General features: G+C 45.1%; 1 protein-coding gene across 2 annotated transcripts in view; it reads right to left on the reverse strand.

The window, feature by feature from the left end:
- Window positions 1–2,598: 2,598 nt before the first annotated feature.
- The window catches only part of LOC115200344 (transport and Golgi organization 2 homolog), a 30,265-nt gene continuing 7,579 nt past the window's right edge, over window positions 2,599–25,284 (reverse strand). The window contains exons 4-9 of one of the 2 annotated variants that reach the window (XM_029763326.1): window positions 17,122–17,241; window positions 15,081–15,198; window positions 7,486–7,553; window positions 7,095–7,242; window positions 4,447–4,551; window positions 2,599–3,832 (exon numbers count right to left, since the gene is read on the reverse strand). In XM_029763326.1, the coding sequence (XP_029619186.1) occupies window positions 3,712–3,832; window positions 4,447–4,551; window positions 7,095–7,242; window positions 7,486–7,553; window positions 15,081–15,198; window positions 17,122–17,241 (680 nt within the window). In that variant the 3' untranslated portion in view covers window positions 2,599–3,711. Of the gene's footprint in view, window positions 3,833–4,446; window positions 4,552–7,094; window positions 7,246–7,485; window positions 7,554–15,080; window positions 15,199–17,121; window positions 17,242–25,284 lie in introns of both variants that reach the window. The other variant, XM_029763325.1, reaches the window with a different exon arrangement.

The following is a 25,284-nucleotide window of genomic DNA, read 5'->3' on the forward strand; positions in this document are numbered from 1 at the left end:
ACAGTCAACATCAGCAAAACAAAGGAGATGATCGTGGACTTCAGGAAACAGCAGAGGGAGCACCCCCCTATCCACATCGACGGGACAGTAGTGAAGAAGGTGGAAAGTTTTAAGTTCCTCGGCGTACACATCACAGACAAACTGAAATGGTCCACCCACGCAAACAGCGTGGTGAAGAAGGCGTAACAGTGCCTCTTCAACCTCAGGAGGCTGAAGAAATTTGTCTTGTAACCAAAAACACTCACAAACTTTTACAGATGCACAATCGAGAGCGTCCTGTCGGCAACTGCACCGCCCACAACCGCAAGGCTCTCCAGAGGGTAGTGAGGTTTGCACAACGCATCACCAGGGGCAAACTACCTGCCCTCCAAGACACCTACAGCACCCGATGTCACAGGAAGGCCAAAAAGATCATCAAGGACAACAACCACCCGTGCCACTGCCTGTTCACCCCGCTATCATCCAGAAGGCGAGGTTAGTAGAGGTGCATCAAAGCTGGGACAGAGAGACTTAAAAACAGCTTCTATCTCAAGGCCATCACACTGTTAAACAGCCATCACTAACATTGAGTGGCTGCTGCCAACATACTGACTCAATTCTCTAGCCACTTTAATAATTAAAAATTGAATGTAATAAATGTATCACTAGTCACTTTAAACAATGCCACTTTATATAATGTTTACATACCCTACATTACTCATCTCATATGTATATACTGTACTCTATACCATCTACTGCATCTTGCCTATGCCATTCGGCCATCGGTCATCCATATATTTATATGTACATATTCTTATTCATTCCTTAGTCTTGTGTGTACAAGGTAGTTGTTGTGAAATTGTTATATTACTTGTTAGATATTACTGCATGGTCGGAACTAGAAGCACAAGCATTTTGCAACACTCGCATTAACATCTGCTAACCATGTGTATGTGACCAATAAAATTAGATTTAATTTGATTCAGGTCTCTCCAGACATGTTAGATCGGGTTCAAGTCCGGGCTCTGGCTTGGCCACTCAAGGACTTGTCCCGAAGTCACTCCTGCGTTGTCTTTGCCATGTGCTTAGGGTCGTTGCCCTGTTGGAAGGTGAACCTTCGCCCCAGTCTGAGGTTGAGCCCTCGGGAGCAGGTTTTCATCAAGGATCTCTCTGTACTTTGCTCCGTTCATCTTTGCCTCGATCCTGACTAATCTTTCAGTCCCTGCCGCTGAAAAACATCCCCACAGCATGATGCTACCACCACCATGCTTCACCAAAGGGATGGTGCCAGGTTTCCTCTGGACGTGACGCTTGGCATTCAGGTCAAAGAGTTCAATCTTGGTTTCATCAGATCAGAGAATCTTGTTTCTCATGGTCTGAGAGTCTTTAGGTGACTTTTGGCAAACTCCTAGTGGGCTGTTGTGTGCCTTTTACTGAGGAGTGGCTTCCATCTGGCCACTCTACCATAAATGCCTGATTGGTTGAGTGCTGCAGAGATGGTTGTCTTTCTGGAAAGTTCTCCCATCTCCACAGAGGAACTCTAGAGCTCAGTCAGAGTGAGCATCGGGTTCTTGGTCACCTCCCTGACCAAGACCCTTCTCCCCCGAGTGCTTAGTTTGGCCGGGCAGCCAGCTCTAAGAAGAGTTTTGGTGGTTCCAAACTTCTTCCATTTAAGAATGATGGAGCCCACTGTGTTCTTGGGTACCTTCAATGCTGCAGACATGTTTTGGTACCCTTCCCCAGATCTGTGCCTCGACACAATCCTGTCTCGGAGCTCTATGGACAATTCCTTCGACCTCATGGCTTGGTTTTTGCTCTGACATGCACTGTCAACTGTGGGACCTTATATGCCTTTCCAAATCATGTCATTGAATTTACCACCAGTGAAGTTGTAGAAACATCTCAAGGATGACCAATGGAAACAGGATGCACATGAGCTCAATTTCGAGTCTCATAGCAAAGAGTCTGAATACTTATGTAAATAAGGTATATGTTTTTTTTAAATATTTAATAACATTTGCAATGTTTTATTTTTTATTTGATCCATTTTAGAATAAGGTTGGAAAAAGTCAAGGGGTCTGAATACGTTCTGAAGGCACTGTATACGTGACCAACAGATGCATATTAGTGAAATCCATAGATAAGGGCCTTATGAATTCATTTAAATTAACCGATTTCCTCATGTGAACTGTAACTCAGTAAAATCTATGAAATTGTTGCCATGTGTGTTTATATTGTTGTTCAGTATATAAACATCAAAATTGCAATGACCACAGCTTATTCAGCTACCGACCATACATCAACATTGCATTTTTTTATGTATACATTATTATGTTTTACCTTTATTTAACTAGGCAATTCAGTTAAGAACAAATTCTTATTTACAATGACGGCCAACCCAGGACGACGCTGGGCTAATTGTGTGCCACCCTATGGGACTCCCAATCACAGCTGGATGTGACGCAGCCTGGATTTGAACCAGGGACTGCAGTGACACCTCTTGCACTGAGATGCAGTGCCTTTGACCGCTGCGCCACTCGGGAGCCCCACAAGCTTTAATAAGCTTGATTGTCTAATAAAACTGGCTGATTAGATATATTCTTGAAAGAATACTATACATTTGCAATATAGATTGAGTTTATAATACAGATGAAAAAGTACTTTATTCACAATTTATATCAAGACAACAGTGACATGGTAAACAGGGGTTTCTATACTTCTATGGATACCTGAGGTCAGTTACATAAAACCACTGGGATCCTCAATGGTACACATCAACACACAAAATTTGAAACGGTCATTACAATTTGTGAGAGTAACGGACTGTTATACATGGAGAAAAAGTGGGTAAAAACCACAGAACACTGAAGGTGTGAGTGACAAAAGGAATCCTTTCAGTTATTTCACAGCAAGGCAATCTGTTCTCCTATGCAGTATGTGGAACAAGGCAGAAAATATAAAAAGAAAAAACACTTTGCTTACCATTTAGAAAAAAAAATTCAAGTGCTTTCCTCTGTGTTTTACTTGTAACTAGCAAACCTGGGTCAAAATCTGGTACAATGATAATTATTATAGTACAAGGCAGGCTCTCATAATATGCCTTCATAATTATGTCAAAGGAAAGTTATAACACCTGAGATGAACATTTAGGAAATCAAAACTGTCATTATTTTTACAGTTTTTTATACGGATGGTGATGGCTGCTTCTATGAGTGATACCATTTTACCCTCGAGATACAAACCAAGTCGCCTAGAAGATGGCAGTCTGAGGCACGAAGCCAGAAATTACTTATCAACCTTTTAGTTCTCGTCTTCCTCAGCAATCCAGTGCTGAGTAAATAGATGCAATGTCAAATGTAAAAAAATGTATTTTAGTTTGTTATATTACATTTGTTCTTTGGCATTAAAACCACTTTTTAAGCACACAAATCAAAATATTTTAATGAGAATAGCAAGTTCTTTGATATAATTTAAGATTAAATAACACCCATAATGTATGATTTGATAAATTCACACATTTGTATGTCTAAGCCAAGCTAAAATATATTTTCCAAAGACAACTACTTGACAAATGCAAATCAAACTCTTTCCAAACAAGTGCCATAATTTCACTCTCTCCCACCACCATTTTAAATGGAAAAAGGAAAATGTTCATTCCACTTCGGTGTAGCCAGAGCTTGCTGTGGGAGGATGGATGCAGAAAGGCACAGTGTAATTCCCATATAGCCATCTTCAGTCCTTAAGTTTGAACTGGAAAGAGCTTGTGCTCCATTGGCTGATGTCACAGTTGAGCATGGTGCGCTCTGTGAAGGTGACATTCCCTGATGAGTCTATGAGGATAATGGTATTGGTCCTGAAAATGGCAGAGACACAAAACATCAGATAAATAGAGGGGTGAAACGAGATCAGGGGCGTATGCATGTTAAATACGGGGAAAACGCATATTGTGATGCTGGGGAAGAGCTCCATAATCACCTTTCATTATCACACTAGACTGGAGGCCAGGGGCATGCTGGTTATAGATGAGATTATATGCACGAGGGGCTGTATGATGTATGGTGCGTAATTATTATGCAGCAACAGAGCTAAACGGACTGAAACAGAGAGGTACTAACTGGATTTGTCCAATAAGAAAATAATTTGTTGCAAAACGTCTGCCGTTTGCTACGGTGCGCACTAATGAAGACGACCATGGATTTGTCAAATAAGAACCAATTGTTTTCATTTTCCTTGGTGCCCTATGAATATGTCCCTGCTTTTAAACCCCACAAGCACAGCCCTCACCTCTGATGGCAGGCACCGCATGACAAATGGGAGAGCCAATTGGTGGGACTGGGACCACAGAATTAAATAAGAACACTAGGTTGAACATTGGCAAGGTTTATCACAAAAGACACTCTGGTATTATATTGTATCTCTAGGAGTCTGGCCTAGCTAATTGGTGTCATGGACTGGGAGGACTCTGACCTTGTGCCATAATGTGGGGATCGAACACACACGGAGGACAGGACCCGCAGCATGGGGCTGCTGTACCCTTCACCCTGGCTCTCCTGAGCCGGGTCAGGAGTGTTCCTAAAGAATAAAAACAGAAACCGTTCTCACTCAAACCTCCTCAGACTGTCACAGAGATTTGGAACAGAAAGGGGCGTACCTTCAGAAAAGACACAGTTCTCAACTTCTCCCTCAAACCTCCTGACTTAAGAGTTTTGGATTGGAACCAATTGGAAAAAGTACAACTATTTAGCCCAACTTCAGTGTTACCAGGTGCATGGAGAAAAACAGAACAGAACGTTTCTACTGAACTGAAAGTTTCAAAAACGATTTATATAATAGGACATACATTTCAGCACTACATAATGCACATTGTGGAGCTGATAAACCTATAAAAGAGTAAGGTAAGCGTAGTCTGTGGAGAGCAAAAGTTAACTGATTAAAAGCTTTGCAATTAATTCAACATAAAAGCGCAAGATTCCAACAACAGCAGTGTACTATTTTCCTAATTGCACATTCATGTAATGTGTGCAGGACTACATGTTCTCTTAGTTAAGTAGTGTTCACGTTTGATCCCCATGTAGCCATGTTGAATGTCCACCTGTGGTACTCGCAAACCAATAATGAGTAAGCATATTTATAGCCTTAGTAAATGTGAAGAAGTGTTACCCTTAGACACATTTACATGTCCTTGTAAGTTACTCCCAAATATCTTACGAGTGATAGTGAGTATGTATAGTACCAGTCAAAGGTTTGGACACACATACTCATTCAAGGGTTTTTCTTTATTTTTACTATTTTCTACATTGTAGAATAAGAGTGAAGACATCAAAACTATGAAATTACACATATGGAATCATGTAGTAACCAAAAAAAGTGTTAAACAAATCCAAATATATTTTATATTTGTGATTCTTCAAAGTAGCCACCCTTTGCCTTGTTGACAGCTTTGCACACTCTTGGCAGTCTCTCTACCAGCTTCATGAGGAATGCTTTTCCAACAGTCTTGAAGGAGTTCCCACATATGCTGAGCACTTGTTGGCTGCTTTTCCTTCACTCTGCAGTCCAACTCACCCCAAACCATCTTAATTGGGTTGAGATCGGGGGATTGTGGAGGCCAGGTCATCTGATGCAGCACTCCATCCCTCTTCTTCTTCGTTAAATAGCCCTTACACAGCCTGGGGGAGTGTTTTGGGTCAATGTCCTGTTGAAAAACAAATGATAGTCCCACTAAACACAAACCAGATGGGACGGCGTATCGCTGCAAAATGCTGTGGTAGCCATGCTGGTTGAGTGTGCCTTGAATTCTACATAAATCACAGACAGTGTCACCAGCAAAGCACCCCCACACCATCACACCACCTCCTCCATGCTTCGCGGTGGGAACCACACATGCGGAGATCATCCGTTCACCTACTCTGCGTCTCACAAAGACACACCGGTTGAAACCAAAAATCTCAAATTTGGACTCATCAGACCAAAGGGCAGATTTACACTGGTCTAATGTCCATTGCTTGTGTTTCTTGGCCCAAGTCAAGTCTCTTCTTATTAGTGTCCTTTAGTAGTGGTTGAAAGCCAGATTCACTCAGTCTCCTCTGAACAGTTGATTTTGAGATGTGTCTGTTACTTGAACTCTATGAAGCATTTACTTGGGCTGCAATCAGAGGTGCAGTTAACTCTAATGAACTTATCCTCTGCAGCAGAGGTAACTCTGTGTCTTCCTTTCCTGTGGCGGTCCTCATGAGAGCCAGTTTCATCAGCGCTTGATGGTTTTGCGACTGCACTTGAAGAAACTTTCAAAGTTTCAAAATATCTTTAAGTAATGATGAACTGTTGTTTCTCTTTGCTTATTTGAGCTGTTCTTGCCATAATATGGACTTGGTCTTTTACCAAATAGGGCTATCTTCTGTATTTTTTTATTTATCTAAGCAAGTCAGTTAAGAACAAATTCTTCTTTACAATGACGGCCTACCCCGGCCAAACCCTAACGACGCTGGGCCAATTGTGATATAGCCTGGAATCAAACCAGGGTCTGTAGTGACGCCTCTAGCACTGAGATGCAGTGCCTTAGGCCGCTGCACTACTCGGGAGCCCAAGGTACCACCCCTACCTTGTCACAACACAACTGATAGGCTCAAACACATTAAGAAGGAAAGAAATTCCACAAATTAACACCTGTTAATTGAAATGCATTCCAGGTGACTACCTCATGAAGCTGGTTGAGAGAATGCCAAGAGTACGCAAAGCTGTCATCAAGGCAAAGGGTGGCTACTTTGAAGAATCTCAAATATTATATATTATATTTTTTGATTACGACATGATTCCATGTGTTATTTCATAGTTTTGATGTCTTCACTATTATTCTACAATGTAGAAAATAGTAAAAAAAAAAAAAAAAAAACTTGAATGAGTAGGTGTGTCCAAACTTTTGACTGGTACTGTAGGTATGTTTTAATGTAGATTATGCCATGTCACATTGACTGCTTCAAAATGTAAACTGAACTGCACATTGTGCAGGTGTGTGTCTTCATGTGTAGTGTTTTGAGTGTGCATGTACAGGTATTGATGAAGAATTTACTGTGTTACATTAACTGTATTATTGATAGAGTGTGTGGTAAACTCACAGCTCCTCGTTGTTGAGGACGTTGAGCAGGTCCTGGACCAGACCGTCACAGGGCAAGGGCTGGTTCACTACACTGGTGAACAGTCTCTTCCCATGCTGCAGCTTCCTCCACGGGGTCTCCAACAGGGAGTTACTCAAACCATAGATTCCTGCTGGAGCAGACACACAGCATTGCTAGAGAACAGAGACTCCTACAAAACGTGCATGTTATCCCCCAAAACATGCACTCACATACAGAGGCATAGGCTCATAGTCAAAATCCTGCATGCTTGTATGGTGAAATGATATAATATAATTACACACACACACACACACACACACACACACACACACACACACACACACACACGTATATTAATGCAAAAGATATTCCACATGAAAGAAATGCAGACCTGGATTTAGATGGATGGGTTCGGTGTTGCCTCTGTTTCCATAGTAACACATAGTGTCTTCTTTGGCCCTGCATTGGACACCATGAAAGGAAATTACACATGCAAGTTGGCGACTGATTAAAGTTCTGTTTCATTGTGTGGGTCATCCTTTATACAATTTGCTATGATTTCCTGCTCAGCTTTGCTTAGCAGCGATTAATGGAGCCGCTGCATTTGTAAAGGCAATTGAAATGCCAAATAAAAACTACACAATGGTAAATTGTAGCATTAGATGGCAAGCAGATGAGGTGATTTAAAAAAATACAAAAATAAATTAAACAGTAGGCCGTTGCAAATCGTCCTCCAGTCTAACTAGACCTTGAGTCTGTTAACGTCTCTCCTGCCCTGGCTGAAAAAGAGATCCTACTTCTATTTGGAACGCCTCTCCGACATTAAAGTCTTTTCAACTGCAGTACAGGAAAATGAATGGATGAATCACAACCAAAACAAGTGTTGAAAGTGAATTAATTGCCTTGTCAGTTGTTTCTGACAGCCATCAGTAGCATCATCAGTCAAATGTGTAGACTGGTGCAACACTGCATCAATATCTAACCTCCAGACTAGAACATATCCAGATACCTGCTATGGCGCTGATCTGTGGAGTCAGTGGCCAGGGTCAAAAGTTAAATACATCAAAGTCTTAACTGTTTCCTGTTTCCATCCCTGAGCTGCGCTTCTTCTAAAGAGCTATATGAGAAGAGAGAAGATTACTCTCCCAGCATGAGATTGAGACTTGTTTGATAATAACATCTACAAATTGCCACGGACAGAGGGACTGACAAAATCAAATGTCTGACATGAGGGGCTCCGCTGTCTGCTAAATACGTATCCCTTCCAATTAATTAGAAGCTAATTAGCCTGTCCGAGCTTGTAAATTTGTTTATGCCGCAATAAGCAATTAAGCCGGGAAAAGAGTAGACCTTGCTCCTTTGCAAAGGGTATCTGTTTGTGTTACCATTTCTCATCTGGTGTAAATATCCTAGGGCAGAGGAATTTTAAAAAGGCAGGTAAGTCAGTGCTAGTAAAACGGCTGTGGGAAAATGATGAAAGCCATTTTAACATTACACCATCTTCAAACCAAACGATATCAAAGTCTAGCTGATTAAAGCCAAACCAGAATGATACAAAAACTTTTGACAATGTAACTGCTGGTAACTACAGTAATGACAGAAACAATTTTGTTACTTTGTTGCATATTATCGTCTTGTAGCTTCCTTCCTTGTTGACTCGGTTTTTATACTCTTCTTCACAAATAACCCCTCTCTTGATATGTATATAAAACTGCAAACCTACAGAGAGGTGGCCAAATGGTGCTTTGGGCTCATTGGGCTGAGGAGAGATGGAGCAATATGTAAAGATTACGCTCGGTCCCTACCCAGACAAACACTCACATACTGTTTGAACACATTGAGGTCTAAGCTTAATAGTCTCACCCAAAAGCACAATGGAAAGAAGTATTTCTGATATTCTTGCCAGTGTGTGTGGATATCAAAACCTCATCATTTTTGCTGCATGGAGATTTGAGCTGAGATGAGGAAACCATGGGAGGTGGAAGCTAGCACTGGGCAGTGTGAACAAACCAACGGGAAGAGAAAGTTCTCTGTGAAGCTTTAGAAACAGCACTTTGAAGATCTAGCTGGCCAGAATGATAATCCCCATGCAGGATAGTATATGTTTTTAAATAGAATGCAGTCCATTATTCGGAAGTGTTTAAGTAGTGCCTTATTTTGCTCCTTGCTGCTGTGCCGAGCTTGCTGATGTTTTTGACATTGGTTGAATGGGCATTTATAACCATCAGTGGGGTCGGGGGTGGGAGGTATCTTGGCAAGTCCAAGGGTAGAAAGTTCTCTGATGCAGTTTTATGCATTTCATGATGCAAGTTGAGCCACAGAGCTAAACATCTGACTGTTTAGCAAGCAGCTCTAATCCCAACAGAAAGACCACCCATAGCAACATCTGATCTGACCGTCACGTCCTAGTTACTCTGTGAACAGCCATACCTAGTTCCTCTGTGAACAAAGAAAAGCCAGTCAACTTCAGCTGTGTTAAGGAAAGAACCACACCAACAACCCAATTTCTAAAAAGTGTTGGAGAATGTACAGTGAGGGAAAAAAGTATTTGATCCCCTGCTGATTTTGTACATTTGCCCACTGACAAAGAAATGATCAGTCTATAATTTTAATGGTAGGTTTATTTGAACAGTGAGAGACAGAATAACAACAACAAAAAATCCAGAAAAAAACGTCAAAAATGTAATAAAATGATTTGCATTTTAATGAGGGAAATAAGTATTTGACCCCTCTGCAAAACATGACTTAGTACTTGGTGGCAAAACCCTTGTTGGCAATCACAGAGGTCAGAAGTTTCTTGTAGTTGGCCACCAGGTTTGCACACATCTCAGGAGAGATTTTGTCCCACTCCTCTTTGCAGATCTTCTCCAAGTCATTAAGGTTTCGAGGCTGACGTTTGGCAACTCAAACCTTCAGCTCCCTCCATAGATTTTCTATGGCATTAAGGTCTGGAGACTGGCTAGGCCACTCCAGGACCTTAATGTGCTTCTTCTTGAGCCACTCCTTTGTTGCCTTGGCCGTGTGTTTTGGGTCATTGTCATGCTGGAATACACATCCACGACCCATTTTCAATGCCCTGGCTGAGGGAAGGAGGTTCTTACCCAAGATTTGACGGTACATGGCCCCGTCCATCGTCCCTTTGATGCGGTGAAGTTGTCCTGTCCCCTTAGCAGAAAAACAACCCCAAAGGATAATGTTTCCACCTCCATGTTTTGACAGTGGGGATGGTGTTCTTGGGGTCATAGGCAGCATTCCTCCTCCTCCAAACACGGCGAGTTGAGTTGATGCCAAAGAGCTCCATTTTGGTCTCATCTGACCACAACACTTTCACCCAGTTGTCCTCTGAATCATTCAGATGTTCATTGGCAAACTTCAGACGGGCATGTATATGTGCTTTCTTGAGCAGGGGGACCTTGCGGGCGCTGCAGGATTTCAGTCCTTCACGGCGTAGTGTGTTACCAATTGTTTTCTTGGTGACTATGGTCCCAGCTGCCTTGAGATCATTGACAAGATTCCTCCCGTGTAGTTCTGGGCTGATTCCTCACCGTTCTCATGATCATTGCAACTCCACGAGGTGAGATCTTGCATGGAGCCCCAGGCCGAGGGAGATTGATAGTTCTTTTGTGTTTCTTCCATTTGCGAATAATCGCACCAACTGTTGTCACCTTCTCACCAAGCTGCTTGGCGATGGTCTTGTAGCCCATTCCAGCCTTGTGTAGGTCTACAATCTTGTCCCTGACATCCTTGGAGAGCTCTTTGGTCTTGGCCATGGTGGAGAGTTTGGAATCTGATTGATTGATTGCTTCTGTGGACAGGTGTCTTTTATACAGGTAACAAACTGAGATTAGGAGCACTCCCTTTAAGAGTGTGCTCCTGATCTCAGCTCGTTACCTGTATAAAAGACACCTGGGAGCCAGAAATCTTTCTGATTGAGAGGGGGTCAAAAACTTATTTCACTCATTAAAATGGAAATCATTTTATAACATTTTTGACATGCGTTTTTCTGGATTTTCTTGTTGTTATTCTGTCGCTCAATGTTCAAATAAACCTACCATTAAAATTATAGACTGATCATTTCTTTGTCAGTGGGCAAACGTACAAAATCAGCAGGGGATCAAATACTTTTTTCCCTCACTGTATACTTTAAACGTATTCTGAATTCGGCTGGTTATTAGGAAGGCTCAGGAACGCTGGAATTGCATTGTGGGATGTCATGAGATGACAGTTAAGAGTCTGACGGAGTCTTTGCTCCTGAATAAAGGGATAATCTTCTACCACCACAGTCTTGAATGAACAAATATGACAGCTGCTTGGCTTTCAATGCTATAAAAACAAAGAGTCGCACACTCCATAAATATAACCTCCCAGTACTAGGTAAAAAAACACCAACATTTTGGCATCAATGTGCCTTCTTCAGGGTCAGTGCTAACAACATTAAATTGAGGGCATTTGAGATAAAAAGTTGAAAAAAAAATGTATACATTTGAAATATACTTCTTTAGTTCGGCCAAGGCTCAGTCAGAGAGGAAACAAATGCATGCAAAGAAATCAAGTGATTTGAAAGAATGCAAACCCATCGACGGAGCTATGGATTATTAATCAAGGCAATATTGGTTTTACAAGCAACATAATTAAGGGAAGGTGTAATATAAATCATGCCAATACAGATTTGAAGTTGAGAGATTAACATTTTTATTCAGTTGGGTGATAAATATACAAGTATATGCCTTTCCTATTAGTGCATCCCCATGACGATGAGTATAAACATTATACAAGAGGAAGATATAGAGATGATGTTTAAAATGGCCGCCACACATCTTGTCCCACATCGCCATTCACCCCCAAATCATAAATCGTCACGTCATTGGTTAAGGATGGATGAGAAATCCACTGATTGTAATATAGTACCTTCTCTGTATGCAAGAGACAAGACGCATCTATCGTTTCAGAAAAAGAGCAGCCAGTATTTCCTCTGGGTTGTCTCTAACCAACACACATCACTGCTGTTTCACTGTGCAGAGGGGGGAAACTAATAGCTCTATAATGAGCCTTTATTAAAAAGGTCTACAAACAAATATATGACAGTCACAGCAGCTGCCATCCCTTGTCTGTTTTATTATGGCATTGCGTACCGTGGTGTCCCATCTGTCAGCATCCATACATCTAGTTGTGGGTCTACAGGAGGCTCCATAGGCCCAGGCAGACAGAGGGATTGAGTGATTTCAGACCCAGATGACTGACTGGGCCAGAGCATGCATCATCAAATAAACACATATTGCTTGTTGATCTCTGTCAGCTGACATCTCATCTCATGTGTGTGTGTGTGTGTAAGCGCATGTACATTTATAGTGGCAGTGATGTCTCCTTTGGTTAAGTCTCTTACCGCAGGGTCAGCAGCCAAACATGGACAAACAGTGCCTTTGGAAAGTATTCAGACCCCTTGACTTTTTTCACATTGTTACATTACAGCGTTATTCTAAAATGGATTGAATAAAAAAATGCTCAGCAATCTACACACAATACACCATAATGACAGGTTTTTGCAAATGATATTAAAAAAAAAATAAACAGAAAAACCTTATTTACATAAGTATTCAGACCCTTTGTTATGAGACTCGAAATTGAGCTCAGGTGCATCCTGTTCCCATTGATCATCCTTGAGATGTTTCTACAACTTGATTGGATTCCACCTGTGGTAAATTTAATTGATTGGGCATGACTTGAATAGGCACACACCTGTCTATATAAGGTCCCACAGTTGACAGTGCATGTCAGAGCAAAAACCAAGTAAGAGGAATTGTCCGAAGAGACTGGGCCAGGATTGTGTCGAGGCACAGATCTGGGGAAGGGTACCAAAAAATGTCTGCAGCATTGAAGGTCCCCAGGAACACAGTGGCCTCCATCATTCTTAAATGGAAGAAGTTTGGAACCACCAAGAGACTCTTCCTAGAGCTGGCCGCCAGGCCAAACTGAGCAATCAGGGGAGAAGGGCCTTGGTTAGGGAGGTGACCAAGAACCTGATGGTTACTCTGACAGAGCTCTAAAGTTCCTCTGTGGAGATGGGAGAAACCTTCCAGAAGGACAACCATCTCTGCAGCACTCCACCAATCAGGCCTTTATGGTAGAGTGACCAGAGGGAAGCCACTCCTCAGTAAAAGGCACATGACCACCATCTTGGAGTTTGCCAAAAGCACCTAAAGACTCTCAGACCATGAAACAAGATTCTCTGGTCTGATGAAACCAAGATTGAACTATTTGGCCTGAATGCCAAGCATCATGCCTGGAGGAAACCAGGCACCATCCCTACGGTGAAGATGAACAGAGCGCAGAGAGATCATTGATGGAAACCTGCTCCAGAGCACTCAGGATCTCAGACTGGGGAAATGGTTAACCTTCCAACAGGACAAAGACCCTAAGGACACAGCCAAGACAACGCAGGAGTGGCTTCGGGACAAGCCTCTGAATGTCCTTGAGTGGCCCAACCAGAGCCCGGACTTGAACCGGATCGAACATCTCTGGAGAGACTTGAAAATAGCTGCAACGCTCCCCATTCAACCTGAGAATGGGAGAAACACCCCAAATACAGGTGTGCCAAGCTTGTAGCGTCATACCCAAGAAGACTCAAGGCTGTAATCCCTGCCAAAGGTGCTTTAACAAAGTACTGAGTAAAGGATCTGAATAATTATGTAAATGTGTTATTTCAGTTATTTTGGGTAGAATTTTTTTGCTTTGTTATTATGGGGTATTGTGTGTAGATTGATGAGGGAAAAAAACAATTTAATACATTTTGAATAAGGCTGTAATCGAACAAAATGTGGAGAAAGTCAAGGGGTCTGAATACTTTCCGAAGGCACCGTAACTCCTGGTCTTAATGAGGTAATTTGCATTCCTGAATAGCTTTTCTGTTACGACACAACAAAACACGACCTGCTGAGATCTACCTGCTATAATAAGTGCAATGCATTTAGAGAATGGAGAGAAGCTTATAGGTGGAGAGAAAAGAACAATACCTGAAAACAACGGAAGAGGGGGATTAAAGGGGAGAGTTGCTCTCATTCCGTGCCGTTCCTGCCCTAGGCCATGTTAGCAGGATATATGGCGCAGGACCCCTTGTCTACAGGGAGAACTCTGCATCCCCCAGCAGGAAGTGGGAAAAGTTGTTCCTAAACCATCTGACCTCCAAAATGAGACCTAGAACCCTGTTGCCATGCCAATGGCATGTCTATAAATCCCTGTTCATGACAGCTGTCTTAGTTTCAGCAGGTTCCAGTTAGGTTTTTTCTCTAGTCTACGAAGCAAGTCCATCAAATTAAATCACGCCTGTCTGCTGCAGAGTGAGAGAAAACAGAGGGAGGGGACAAAGTTAGCTACTTTTAACATTGTCTGTTTTCCCTTTTTCAAAAAATCTCAGAGCTTTTGACTCACCCTCATAAGTCAGGCTGGTAAATAAAAAGAATTAACATGTGTTCTCTCAGAATTCTAATGATGGTCCCTTCAGCTCAAGATTTCTTCTGTGTGTGAAGATAGGGAGACTGATAAAACTTTGTGTGTGTGTGTGTATGTGTGTGTGTGTGTGTGTGTGTGAGAGAGAGTGTGAGAGAGTGGGCGGCTACAGCTTATGCCTTTTATTCAGAGAGAACACGTGTACAGAGACTTATTATACCCAGTGTCAAATCCACTCCTAGCCCTAGACATGTCATGGAGGTTTGGAAAGGAATAGACAGGTATAAGCAGTTTAGAAATAGCTACACGTTAACGTCTGACAGGCTAGGTGGAAAATCCTCTGAGAACTATGTGCCTTGGGCTAGAGCTCGAATTGCATGTCTTGGCTGTACCTTAGGAAATGAAATAATTGAGACAGCATTGTCGATCAGAGTCCTATAAGGAAGTGGGCATTGATTGGTAAGGCCAAACCTCAGCAAAAATATTCATCAACCCATCCCATGTTCTCTAGTTTTGATCAGTCTGCCCAAAGCCTTGACTCACTTGAACTCAGCTGTGAGGAGGTTGAAGCCGTTGTAGAGATGTCTCTCAGATGACACCCTCTTCAGGTAGGAGTAGCTGTCCTGGTTCTGATCCGTCAGGAAGTTAGACACCAAGAACCCTTCAACACAAAGAATCAACATTATTCTTACTTTTCACACTAAATGCACACATTCAGAGAGGTTGCAGACCAGTCAGGCAAGCCCAGGACCCCTACACATAGCAAGAGCAGACTTATCAGTAGGCTGCCAAGTTGGTTTTGTAACAACACATAGATTTAGTCATACCATCCAAATTAATCTTCACAACACTGGTTATTAAGCAAAATGTGATGCAGTTACGATTAGGACATCCAAGGTAAAATATGTAACATAGGTCTTGGACTGGGTGACATCCGAGATCTGTTTCCACGTTATTTAGCACTGTGGTGCGGTCAGCCTAACGCATCACCGGGGGCATGCTGCCTGTTCTCTATGACATCTACAGCACTCGGTGTTAAAGGAAAGCCAAGAAGATCATTAAGGTCCTCAGTCACCCGAGCCATTGACTTTACTCGGCTACTGTCTATTTACGGAGTCAGTACAGGTGCATCAGTGCCAAGACCGAGAGACAAAAAAAATGCTTCTATTGCCAGGCCATCAGACAGTTTTTAATTAATGTTTTAACCCTTTTCTCCCCAATTTCGTGGTATCCAATTGGTAGTTACAGTCTTGTCTCATCGCTGCAACTCCAGTATGGACTCGGGAGAGGTGAAGGTTGAGAGCCGTGCGTCCTCCGAAACACAACCCAACTAAGCCACACAGCTTCTTGACACAATGCCCCCTTTACCCAGAAGCCAGTCACACCAACGTGTCGGAGGAAACACTGTGCACCTGGCGACCGTATCAGCGTGCACTGCGCCCGGGCGCCACAGGAATCGCAGGTGAGCGATGGGACAGGGACATCCCTGCCGGCCAAACCCTCCCTTAACCCGGACAACACTGGGCCAATTGTGCGCCGCCCTATGGGTCTCCCGGTCGCGGCCGGCTGCGACAGAGGCTGGACTCGAACCAGGATCTCTAGTGGCATTGCGGCTAGCCATCACTAGCCGTCTATTAGGTGATGCACACTCACTCACACAAAAAACACAAACTATGACACACACACCTCATACTCACAATCCAATGCTGCCGTCCCACGTCATAGAGACATTGAACCACTGGACACTTCCTGTATCACACTGAGTATTTAAATACTGTATTCCCAACATAGCTCATTCTAATATCTCTGCTACTGTATCTGTAATTACATAGTTACACTGTTTATACACACCGCATATTTAATATATACTGGATTCTTGACATGGCTCACTTCGATTATATCTACTGCTGTACATATAATAAAAGATATCTTGTGTAAATTCTTCTGGTGTAGATACTTATAGATTGCATTTGGATTACTATTACAGTGCTATTTGGGCTGTTAATTGGAGTCGCCCAGACGTTCTTGTTATGATCTGTACTTAAAAAATATATATATATATATTTGTGTACTTGTTTGACATTTTACTACATTGTTAGGAGCTAGTAACATAAGCATTTCACTGCACCCACTACAACATCTGCTAAACGGTGTACTCAACCAATAAACATTTATTTGATTTGTTGGGTGTAAGAAGGACAGGCTGCTAGCAAATAGGGGGGAACTGCACTACATCGGTTAAGTGTCAGGAAAACACCTGACATCTGGCCTTAAAGAAAATAAACTAATTAGAAAGCTGCTATTACACTAAGAGGTGTTTCCCTCAGGGGGCTGAGCATCTGTAGTGAGGAACAGCTGGCTACTGGAGAACACACTGACACTACTATTCACTTATTGTGGTGCTAATGCTAGTGAACGAATCCTTAAAAAAGGCAGTTGACCATACCAGTTTCACGTTAGCGTCGGCTTTCTAGGAACAAAGCCTTTATTGGGAATGAAATATTAAAACACGACTGTCTGTTAAAGATGCATGCACATATCAAACTGTTCAGTGGACATTATTCTCTTCCTGATTGGTCCTCACCTCTTCCTTGTGCGTCTGGATTGGGCCTTCCCTCCAGGTAATTGGTCAGTGCGGCCAGCTTGCCCCTCTTGTTGATCCCCAACCATGACCCGCCTTCCTTCCCCTCCTCCAGGTCTAGCCCTGACAACACACAACAACCACATCACACTCCACGTTATCACATAACTCCCACATTAACCTTCTTCACATTTTAACACCTCCGTGACTGAAAATAGAACAACAGGTGTAACTGACTAGTGAGATTGAACGCTACAGTGCATTTGGAAAGTACTCAGACCCCTTGACTTTTCCCACATTTTGTTACGCTACAGCCTTATTCTAAAACGGATTACAGTTTTTTCCCCCTCACCAATCTACACACATTATCCCATAATGACAAAGCAAAAACAGTTTTTTTGAAATATCACATTTACAGAAGTTCACACACCTTTTACTCAGTACATGGTTGAAGCACCTTTGGCAGCAGTTACAGCCTTGACTGTTCTTGGGTATGACGCTGCAAGCTTGGCACACGTGTATTTGGGGAGTTTCTCACATTCTTCTCTGCAGATCCTCTCAAGCTCTATCAGGTTGAATGGGGAGCATCGCTGCACAGCTATTTTCAGGTCTCTCCAGTGATGTTCGATCGGTTTCAAGTCCGGGCTCTGGATGGGCCACTCAAGGACATTCAGTGACTTGTCCCGAAGCCACTCCTGCGTTGTCGTGGCTGTGTGCTTAGGGTCATTGTCCTGTTGGAAGGTAAACCTTCGCCCCAGTCTGAGGTCCTAAGCAGGTTTTCATCAAGGATATCTCTGTACTTTGCTCCGTTCATCTTTCCTTGATCCTGACTAGTCTTCCAGTCCCTGCCGCTGAAAAACATCCCCACAGCATGATGCTGCCACCACGCTTCACCATAGGGATGGTGTCTGGAATCCTCCAGATGTGCCGCTTGGCATTCAGACCAAAGGGTTCAATCTTGGTTTCATCAGACCAGAGAATCTTGGTTCTCATGATCTGAGAGTCTTTTGGCAAACTCAAAGCGGGCTGTCATGTGCCTTTTACTGAGGAGTGGCTTCCGTCTGGCCACTCTACCATAAAGGCCTGATTGGTGGAGTGCTGTGAAGATGGTTGTCCTTCTGGAAAGTTCTCCCATCTCCACAGAGAAACTCTAGAGCTCTGTCAGAGTAACCATCGGGTTCTTGGTCATCACCCTGACCAAGGCCCTTTTCCCCACGATTGCTCATTTTGGCTGGGCAGGGTCTTGATGGTTCCAAACTTCTTCCAATTAAGAATGATGGAGACCACTGTGTTCTTGGGGACCTTCAATGCAGCAGAAATGTTTTCGTACCCTTCTCCAGATCTGTGCCTCGACACAATCCTGTCTCGGAGCTCTGCGGACAATTCCTTCGACCTCATGGCTTGGTTTTTGCTCTGATATGCACTGTCAACTGTGGGATCTTATATAGACAGGTGTGTGCCTATTCAAGTCATGTCCAATCAATTAAATTTACCACAGGTAGACTCCAATCAAGTTGTAGAAACATCAAGGATGACCAATGGAAACAGGATGCACCTGAGCGCAACTTCAAGTCTCATAGCAAAGGATCTGAATACTTATGTAAATAAGGTATTTAAGTTTATTTTTTATACATTTATAAAAATTCAATAAATGTTTTTGCTTTGTCATTATGTGATATTGTGTGTAACTTGATGCGGAGAAAAATGATTTAATCAATTTTAGCATAAGGCTGTAACTTCACAAAATGTAGAAAAGGGATGGGGTCTGAATACTTTCTGAATGCACTGTGAATAAATAATGGCGTTCACGTACTGCTGACAATAATGCTGCAGGTCTTTACTCAAATGAGGCGAATATAGTTTGCTTATAATCATTTCTTAATTCTAGAAGAAGCAAATCAAGGACAAATGTTTCACACTCCTCCAAGCCATCACTGATTGCTTAGTGACTTCTCTCCAAGTGGCCAAAAAATGAATATCATAAATATGGAGTGCCAAAAAAAACAGCATTCAAAGCAGAGGTGATTTTGTACTTAATTTAATTTAAAATCAGGTTAAGGCTGAGCAGTGGGTTTCTGATAAGCAGACAGACAGAGACAAAGACAGAGGCCTCTGCCTTGCATTCATTATCATGGGAGCCTGGCAGATCATTAGAATGTAGAGCACGGAACTCTGAAAACGCTGAATAGATTACTCATACATTCTATTTGTCTGGACGTGGATTGAGGTGATACCCTTACACTGGGAATAAGTAAATCAGTACAGCGTTAAGAGAAATATGGATTGTTTTACTACAGCTGGTGTGATTTGCTAGACTCTTGCCGTTTTGACCTTGTATTGCACTGTACAAGAACTTGAATAAACTTAGAGAGAGGCAAAGAGCCATACGACACAGGCTGTTAATCTTGACCTAAAATGTCACTTACGACTACAAATCACTTCTCTCACACTGAGATGTGTGTTTCTATGAGAGAGAAGGTAACTAAGTGCAGAGGCAGGATGATACACATACATACAAATGTATGTGGACAACCATTAAAATTAGTGGATTCGGCCATTTCAGCCACACCCATTGCTGACAGGTGTATAAAATCGAGCACACAACCATGCAATCTCCATAGACAAACATTGGCAAACAATGAACTTACTGAAGAGCTTAGTGACTTTCAATGTGGCACCATCATAGGATGCCACCTTTCCAACAACTCAGTTCTGCCCTGCTAGAGCTGCCCCGGTCAACTGTAAGTGCTGTTATTGTGAAGCTGAAATGTCTAGGAGCAACAACAGCTCAGCTACAAAATGGTAGGCCACACAAGCTCACAGAACGGGACCACCGAGTACTGAAGTGTGTAAAACTAGTCTGTCCTCGGTTGCAATACTCTCTACCGAGTTCAAAACTGCCTCTGGAAGCAACGTCAGCACAAGAACTGTCTATTGGGAGCTTCATGAAATGGGTTTCCATAGCCGAGCTGCCACACACAAGCCTAAGATCACCATGTGCCATGCCAAGCATCGGCTGGAGTGGTGTAAAGCTCGTTGGACTCTGGAAACTCGTTCTCTGGAGTGATGAATCACGTTTCTCCATCTGGCAGTCTGACGGACGAATCTGGTTTTAGCAGATGCTAGGAAAACACTACCTGCCCCAAAGCATAGTGCCAACTGTAAAGTTTGGTGGAGGAGGAATAATGGTCTTGGGTTGTTTTTCATGGTTTGGGCTAGGCCCCTTAGTTCTAGTGAAGGGAAATCTTAGCGCTTCAGCATACAATGACATTTCAGAAAATTCTGTGCTTCCAACTTTGTAGTAACAGTTTGGGGAAGGCCCTTTCATGTTTCAGCATGACAATGCCCCTCTGCACAAAGCGAGGTCCATAGAGAAATGGTTTGTCGAGATCGGTGTGGAAGAACTTAACTGGCTGCAAAAAACCCTGATCTCAACCCCATCGAACACCTTTGGGATGAATTGGAACGCCGACAGCGAGCCAGGCCTAATTTCCCAACATCAGTGCCCGACCTCACTAATGCTTGTGGCTGAATGGAAGCAAGTCCCCGCAGCAATGTTCCAACATCTAGTGGAAAGCCTTCACAGAAGAGTGGAGGCTGTTATAGAAGCAAAGGGGACCAACTCCATATTAATGCCCGTGATTTCAGAATTAGACATTCGACGAGCAGGTGTCCACATACTTTTGGTCATGTAGTGTAAGTCTACACTTCCACATGATCAATATGGGTCCACTGAGACAGCCAGGGAACAGAGGAGAGGTTCTCTGCTATAGAGAAACCCAGCCATGGCCTGTCACCCCTGGGGATGGGTAGAGAGGGAGCTGGAGGAATCCCAGAGTTTACTCCTCCTCCCAACTGCACTGAGGCTAGGAAACACTGTCACCACCGATAAATCTACGATAATAGATCATTTCAATAAGCATTTGTCTACGGCTGGCCATGCTTTTCACCTGCCTACCCCAACCCCGGCCAACAGCTCAGCACCCCCTGCAGCAACTTGCCCAAGCCCCCCCCCCCCCCGCTTCTCCTTCACTCAAATCCAGACAGCTGATGTTCTGAAAGAGCTGCAAAATCTGGATCCCTACAAATCAGCTGTGCTAGAAAATCTGGACCCTCTCTTCTGAAATTATCTGCCAAAATGTTGCAACCCCTATTATTAGCCTGTTCAACCTCTCTTTCATATCGTCTGAGCTCTCCAAAGATTGGAAAGCTGCCGCGGTCATCCCCCTCTTCAAAGGGGGAGACACTCTAGACCCAAACTGTTATAGACCTATATCCATCCTGCCCTGCCTTTCTAAAACCCGACTTGCATCACTACTCTGGATGGTTCTGACTTAGAATATGTGGACAACTACAAATACCTAGGTATTTGGTTAGACTGTAACTCTCCTTCCAGACTCAAAATAAGCATCTCAGATCCAAAATTAAATCTAGAATCGGCTTCCTATTTTGCAACAAAGCCTCCTTCACTCATGCTGTCAAACATACCCTCGTAAAACGGACTATCCTACCGATCCTTGACTTCGGCGTTGTCATTTACAAAATAGCCTCCAACACTCTCCTCAGCAAATTGAATGTAGTCTATCACCGTGCCATCCGTTTTGTCACCAAAGCCCCATATACTACCCACCACTGCGACCTGGATGCTCTCGTTGGCTGGCCCTCACTACATTTTTACATTTACGTCATTTAGCAGACGCTCTTATCCAGAGCGACTTACAGTAGTGAATGCATACATTTCATACATTTTTTTTTTTTTTTCCTGTGCTGGCCCCCCGTGGGAATCGAACCCACAACCCTGGTGTTGCAAACACCATGCTCTACCAACTGAGCTACAGGGAAGGCTACATATTCGTCGCCAAACCCACTGGCTCCAGGTCATCTATAAGTCTTTGCTAGGTAAAGCTCCGCCTTATCTCAGCTCACTGGTCACCAAAGCAACACCCACCCGTATCACGCGCTCCAGCAGGTATATTTCACTGGTCATCCCCAAAGCCAACACTTCCTTTGGCCACCTTTCCTTCCAGTTCTCTGCTGCCAATGACTGGAACGAATTGCAAAAATCACTGAAGCTGGAGTCTTATATCTTCCTCTCTAACTTTAAGCATCAGCTGTCAGAGCAGCTTACCGATCACTGTACCTGTACACAGCCAATCTGTAAATAGCATACACAACTACCTCATCCCCATTGTTATTTATCCTCTTGCTCTTTTGCACCCCAGTATCTCTACTTGCACATCATCATCTGCACATCTATCACTCCAGTGTTAATGCTAAATTGTAATTATTTCGCCTCCATGGCCTATTTATTACCTTACCTCCCTACTCTTCTACATTTGCACACACTGTATATAGATTTTTCTATTGTGCTTTTGACTGTAGGTTTGTTTGTGTGTAACTCTGAGTTGTTGTTTTTGTCGCACTGCTTTGCTTTATCTTGGCCAAGTCGCAGTTGTAAATGAGAACTTGTTCTCAACTGGCCTACCTGGTTAAATAAAGGTGAAATTAAAACTCCCCTAGAGTTGGGTTAAAGCAGACAAACATGAAGACAGTCGGTGCCACTATGCGTGTGCTGTTCCTGAAAAAGTATTCTGAATTCACTCAGTTCTCCTCTCCCGATGAGGCAAAATATGAATTAAATAGGCAATGAGCATCATTACATTTGCAACAGATCCTCCTTCACTCATGCTGCCAAACATACCCTCGTATGTTGTAACTAAGATAAGGCTGAGATGGTTGTGTGGACAAACATCCACATGCAGCATAATCCATCACCTTCCATCAGAGCCCTACCGCTGTCCCTCCACACCAGATCAGAGCCCTACCACCGTCCCCACACACCAGATCAGAGCCCTACCGCCGTCCCTCCACACCAGATCAGAGCCCTACCGCCGTCCCTCCACACCAGATCAGAGCCCTACCGCCGTCCCTCCACACCAGATCAGAGCCCTACCGCAGTCCCTCCACACCAGATCAGAGCCCTACCGCTGTCCCTCCACACCAGATCAGAGCCCTACCACCGTCCCCACACACCAGATCAGAACCCTACCGCCGTCCCCGTCCCCACACACCAGATCAGAGCCCTACCACCGTCCCTCCACACCAGATCAGAGCCCTACCGCCGTCCCTCCACACCAGATCAGAGCCCTACCGCCGTCCCTCCACACCAGATCAGAGCCCTACCGCCGTCCCTCCACACCAGATCAGAGCCCTACCGCCGTCCCTCCACACCAGATCAGAGCCCTACCGCCGTCCCTCCACACCAGATCAGAGCCCTACCACCGTCCCTCCACACCAGATCAGAGCCCTACCATCGTCCCTCCACACCAGATCAGAGCCCTACCACCGTCCCTCCACCCCCCCACACCAGATCAGAGCCCTACCGCCGTCCCTCCACCCCCAGATCAGAGCCCTACCGTCATCCCTCCACCCCCAGATCAGAGCTCTACGGGCGTCCCTCCACCCCCAGATCCCTACCGCCATCCCTCCACCACCAGATCAGAGCCCCACTGCTGTCCCTCCACCCCGAGAAAAGAGCCCCACCGCCGTCCCTCCACCCCCAGATCAGAGCCTTACCGCCATCCCTCCACCCCCAGATCAGAGCCTTACCGCCGTCCCTCCACCCCCAGATCAGAGCCCTACGGCCGTCCCTCCACCCCCAGATCGCTACCGCCATCCCTCCACCACCAGATCAGAACCCCACTGCTGTCCCTCCACCCCGAGATCAGAGCCCCACCGCCGGCTCTCCACCCCCAGATCAGAGCCCCACCGCCGTCCCTCCACCCCCAGATCAGAGCCTTACCGCCGTCCCTCCACCCCCAGATCAGAGCCTTACCGCCGTCCCTCCACCCCCAGATCAGAGCCTTACCGCCGTCCCTCCACCCCCAGATCAGAGCCTTACCGCCGTCCCTCCACCCCCAGATCAGAGCCCTACCGCCGTCCCTCTACACCAGATCAGTGCCCTACCGCCGTCCCTCCACACCAGATCCGAGCCCTACCGCTGTCCCTCCACACCAGATCAGAGCCCTACCACCGTCCCCACACACCAGATCAGAGCCCTACCGCCGTCCCTCCACACCAGATCAGAGCCCTACCGCCGTCCCTCCACACCAGATCAGAGCCCTACCGCCGTCCCTCCACACCAGATCAGAGCCCTACCGCAGTCCCTCCACACCAGATCAGAGCCCTACCGCTGTCCCTCCACACCAGATCAGAGCCCTACCACCGTCCCCACACACCAGATCAGAACCCTACCGCCGTCCCCGTCCCCACACACCAGATCAGAGCCCTACCACCGTCCCTCCACACCAGATCAGAGCCCTACCGCCGTCCCTCCACACCAGATCAGAGCCCTACCGCCGTCCCTCCACACCAGATCAGAGCCCTACCGCCGTCCCTCCACACCAGATCAGAGCCCTACCGCCGTCCCTCCACACCAGATCAGAGCCCTACCACCGTCCCTCCACACCAGATCAGAGCCCTACCATCGTCCCTCCACCCCCCCACACCAGATCAGAGCCCTACCACCGTCCCTCCACCCCCCCACACCAGATCAGAGCCCTACCGCCGTCCCTCCACCCCCAGATCAGAGCCCTACCGTCATCCCTCCACCCCCAGATCAGAGCTCTACGGCCGTCCCTCCACCCCCAGATCCCTACCGCCATCCCTCCACCACCAGATCAGAGCCCCACTGCTGTCCCTCCACCCCGAGAAAAGAGCCCCACCGCCGTCCCTCCACCCCCAGATCAGAGCCTTACCGCCATCCCTCCACCCCCAGATCAGAGCCCTACGGCCGTCCCTCCACCCCCAGATCAGAGCCCTACGGCCGTCCCTCCACCACCAGATCAGAGCCCCACTGCTGTCCCTCCACCCCGAGATCAGAGCCCCACCGCCGGCTCTCCACCCCCAGATCAGAGCCCCACCGCCGTCCCTCCACCCCCAGATCAGAGCCTTACCGCCGTCCCTCCACCCCCAGATCAGAGCCTTACCGCCGTCCCTCCACCCCCAGATCAGAGCCTTACCGCCGTCCCTCCACCCCCAGATCAGAGCCTTACCGCCGTCCCTCCACCCCCAGATCAGAGCCCTACCGCCGTCCCTCTACACCAGATCAGAGCCCTACCGCCGTCCCTCCACACCAGATCCGAGCCCTACCGCCGTCCCTCCACA

The sequence above is a fragment of the Salmo trutta genome, chromosome 9 (assembly GCF_901001165.1).
Source record: "Salmo trutta chromosome 9, fSalTru1.1, whole genome shotgun sequence".
NCBI lineage: Eukaryota > Metazoa > Chordata > Actinopteri > Salmoniformes > Salmonidae > Salmo > Salmo trutta.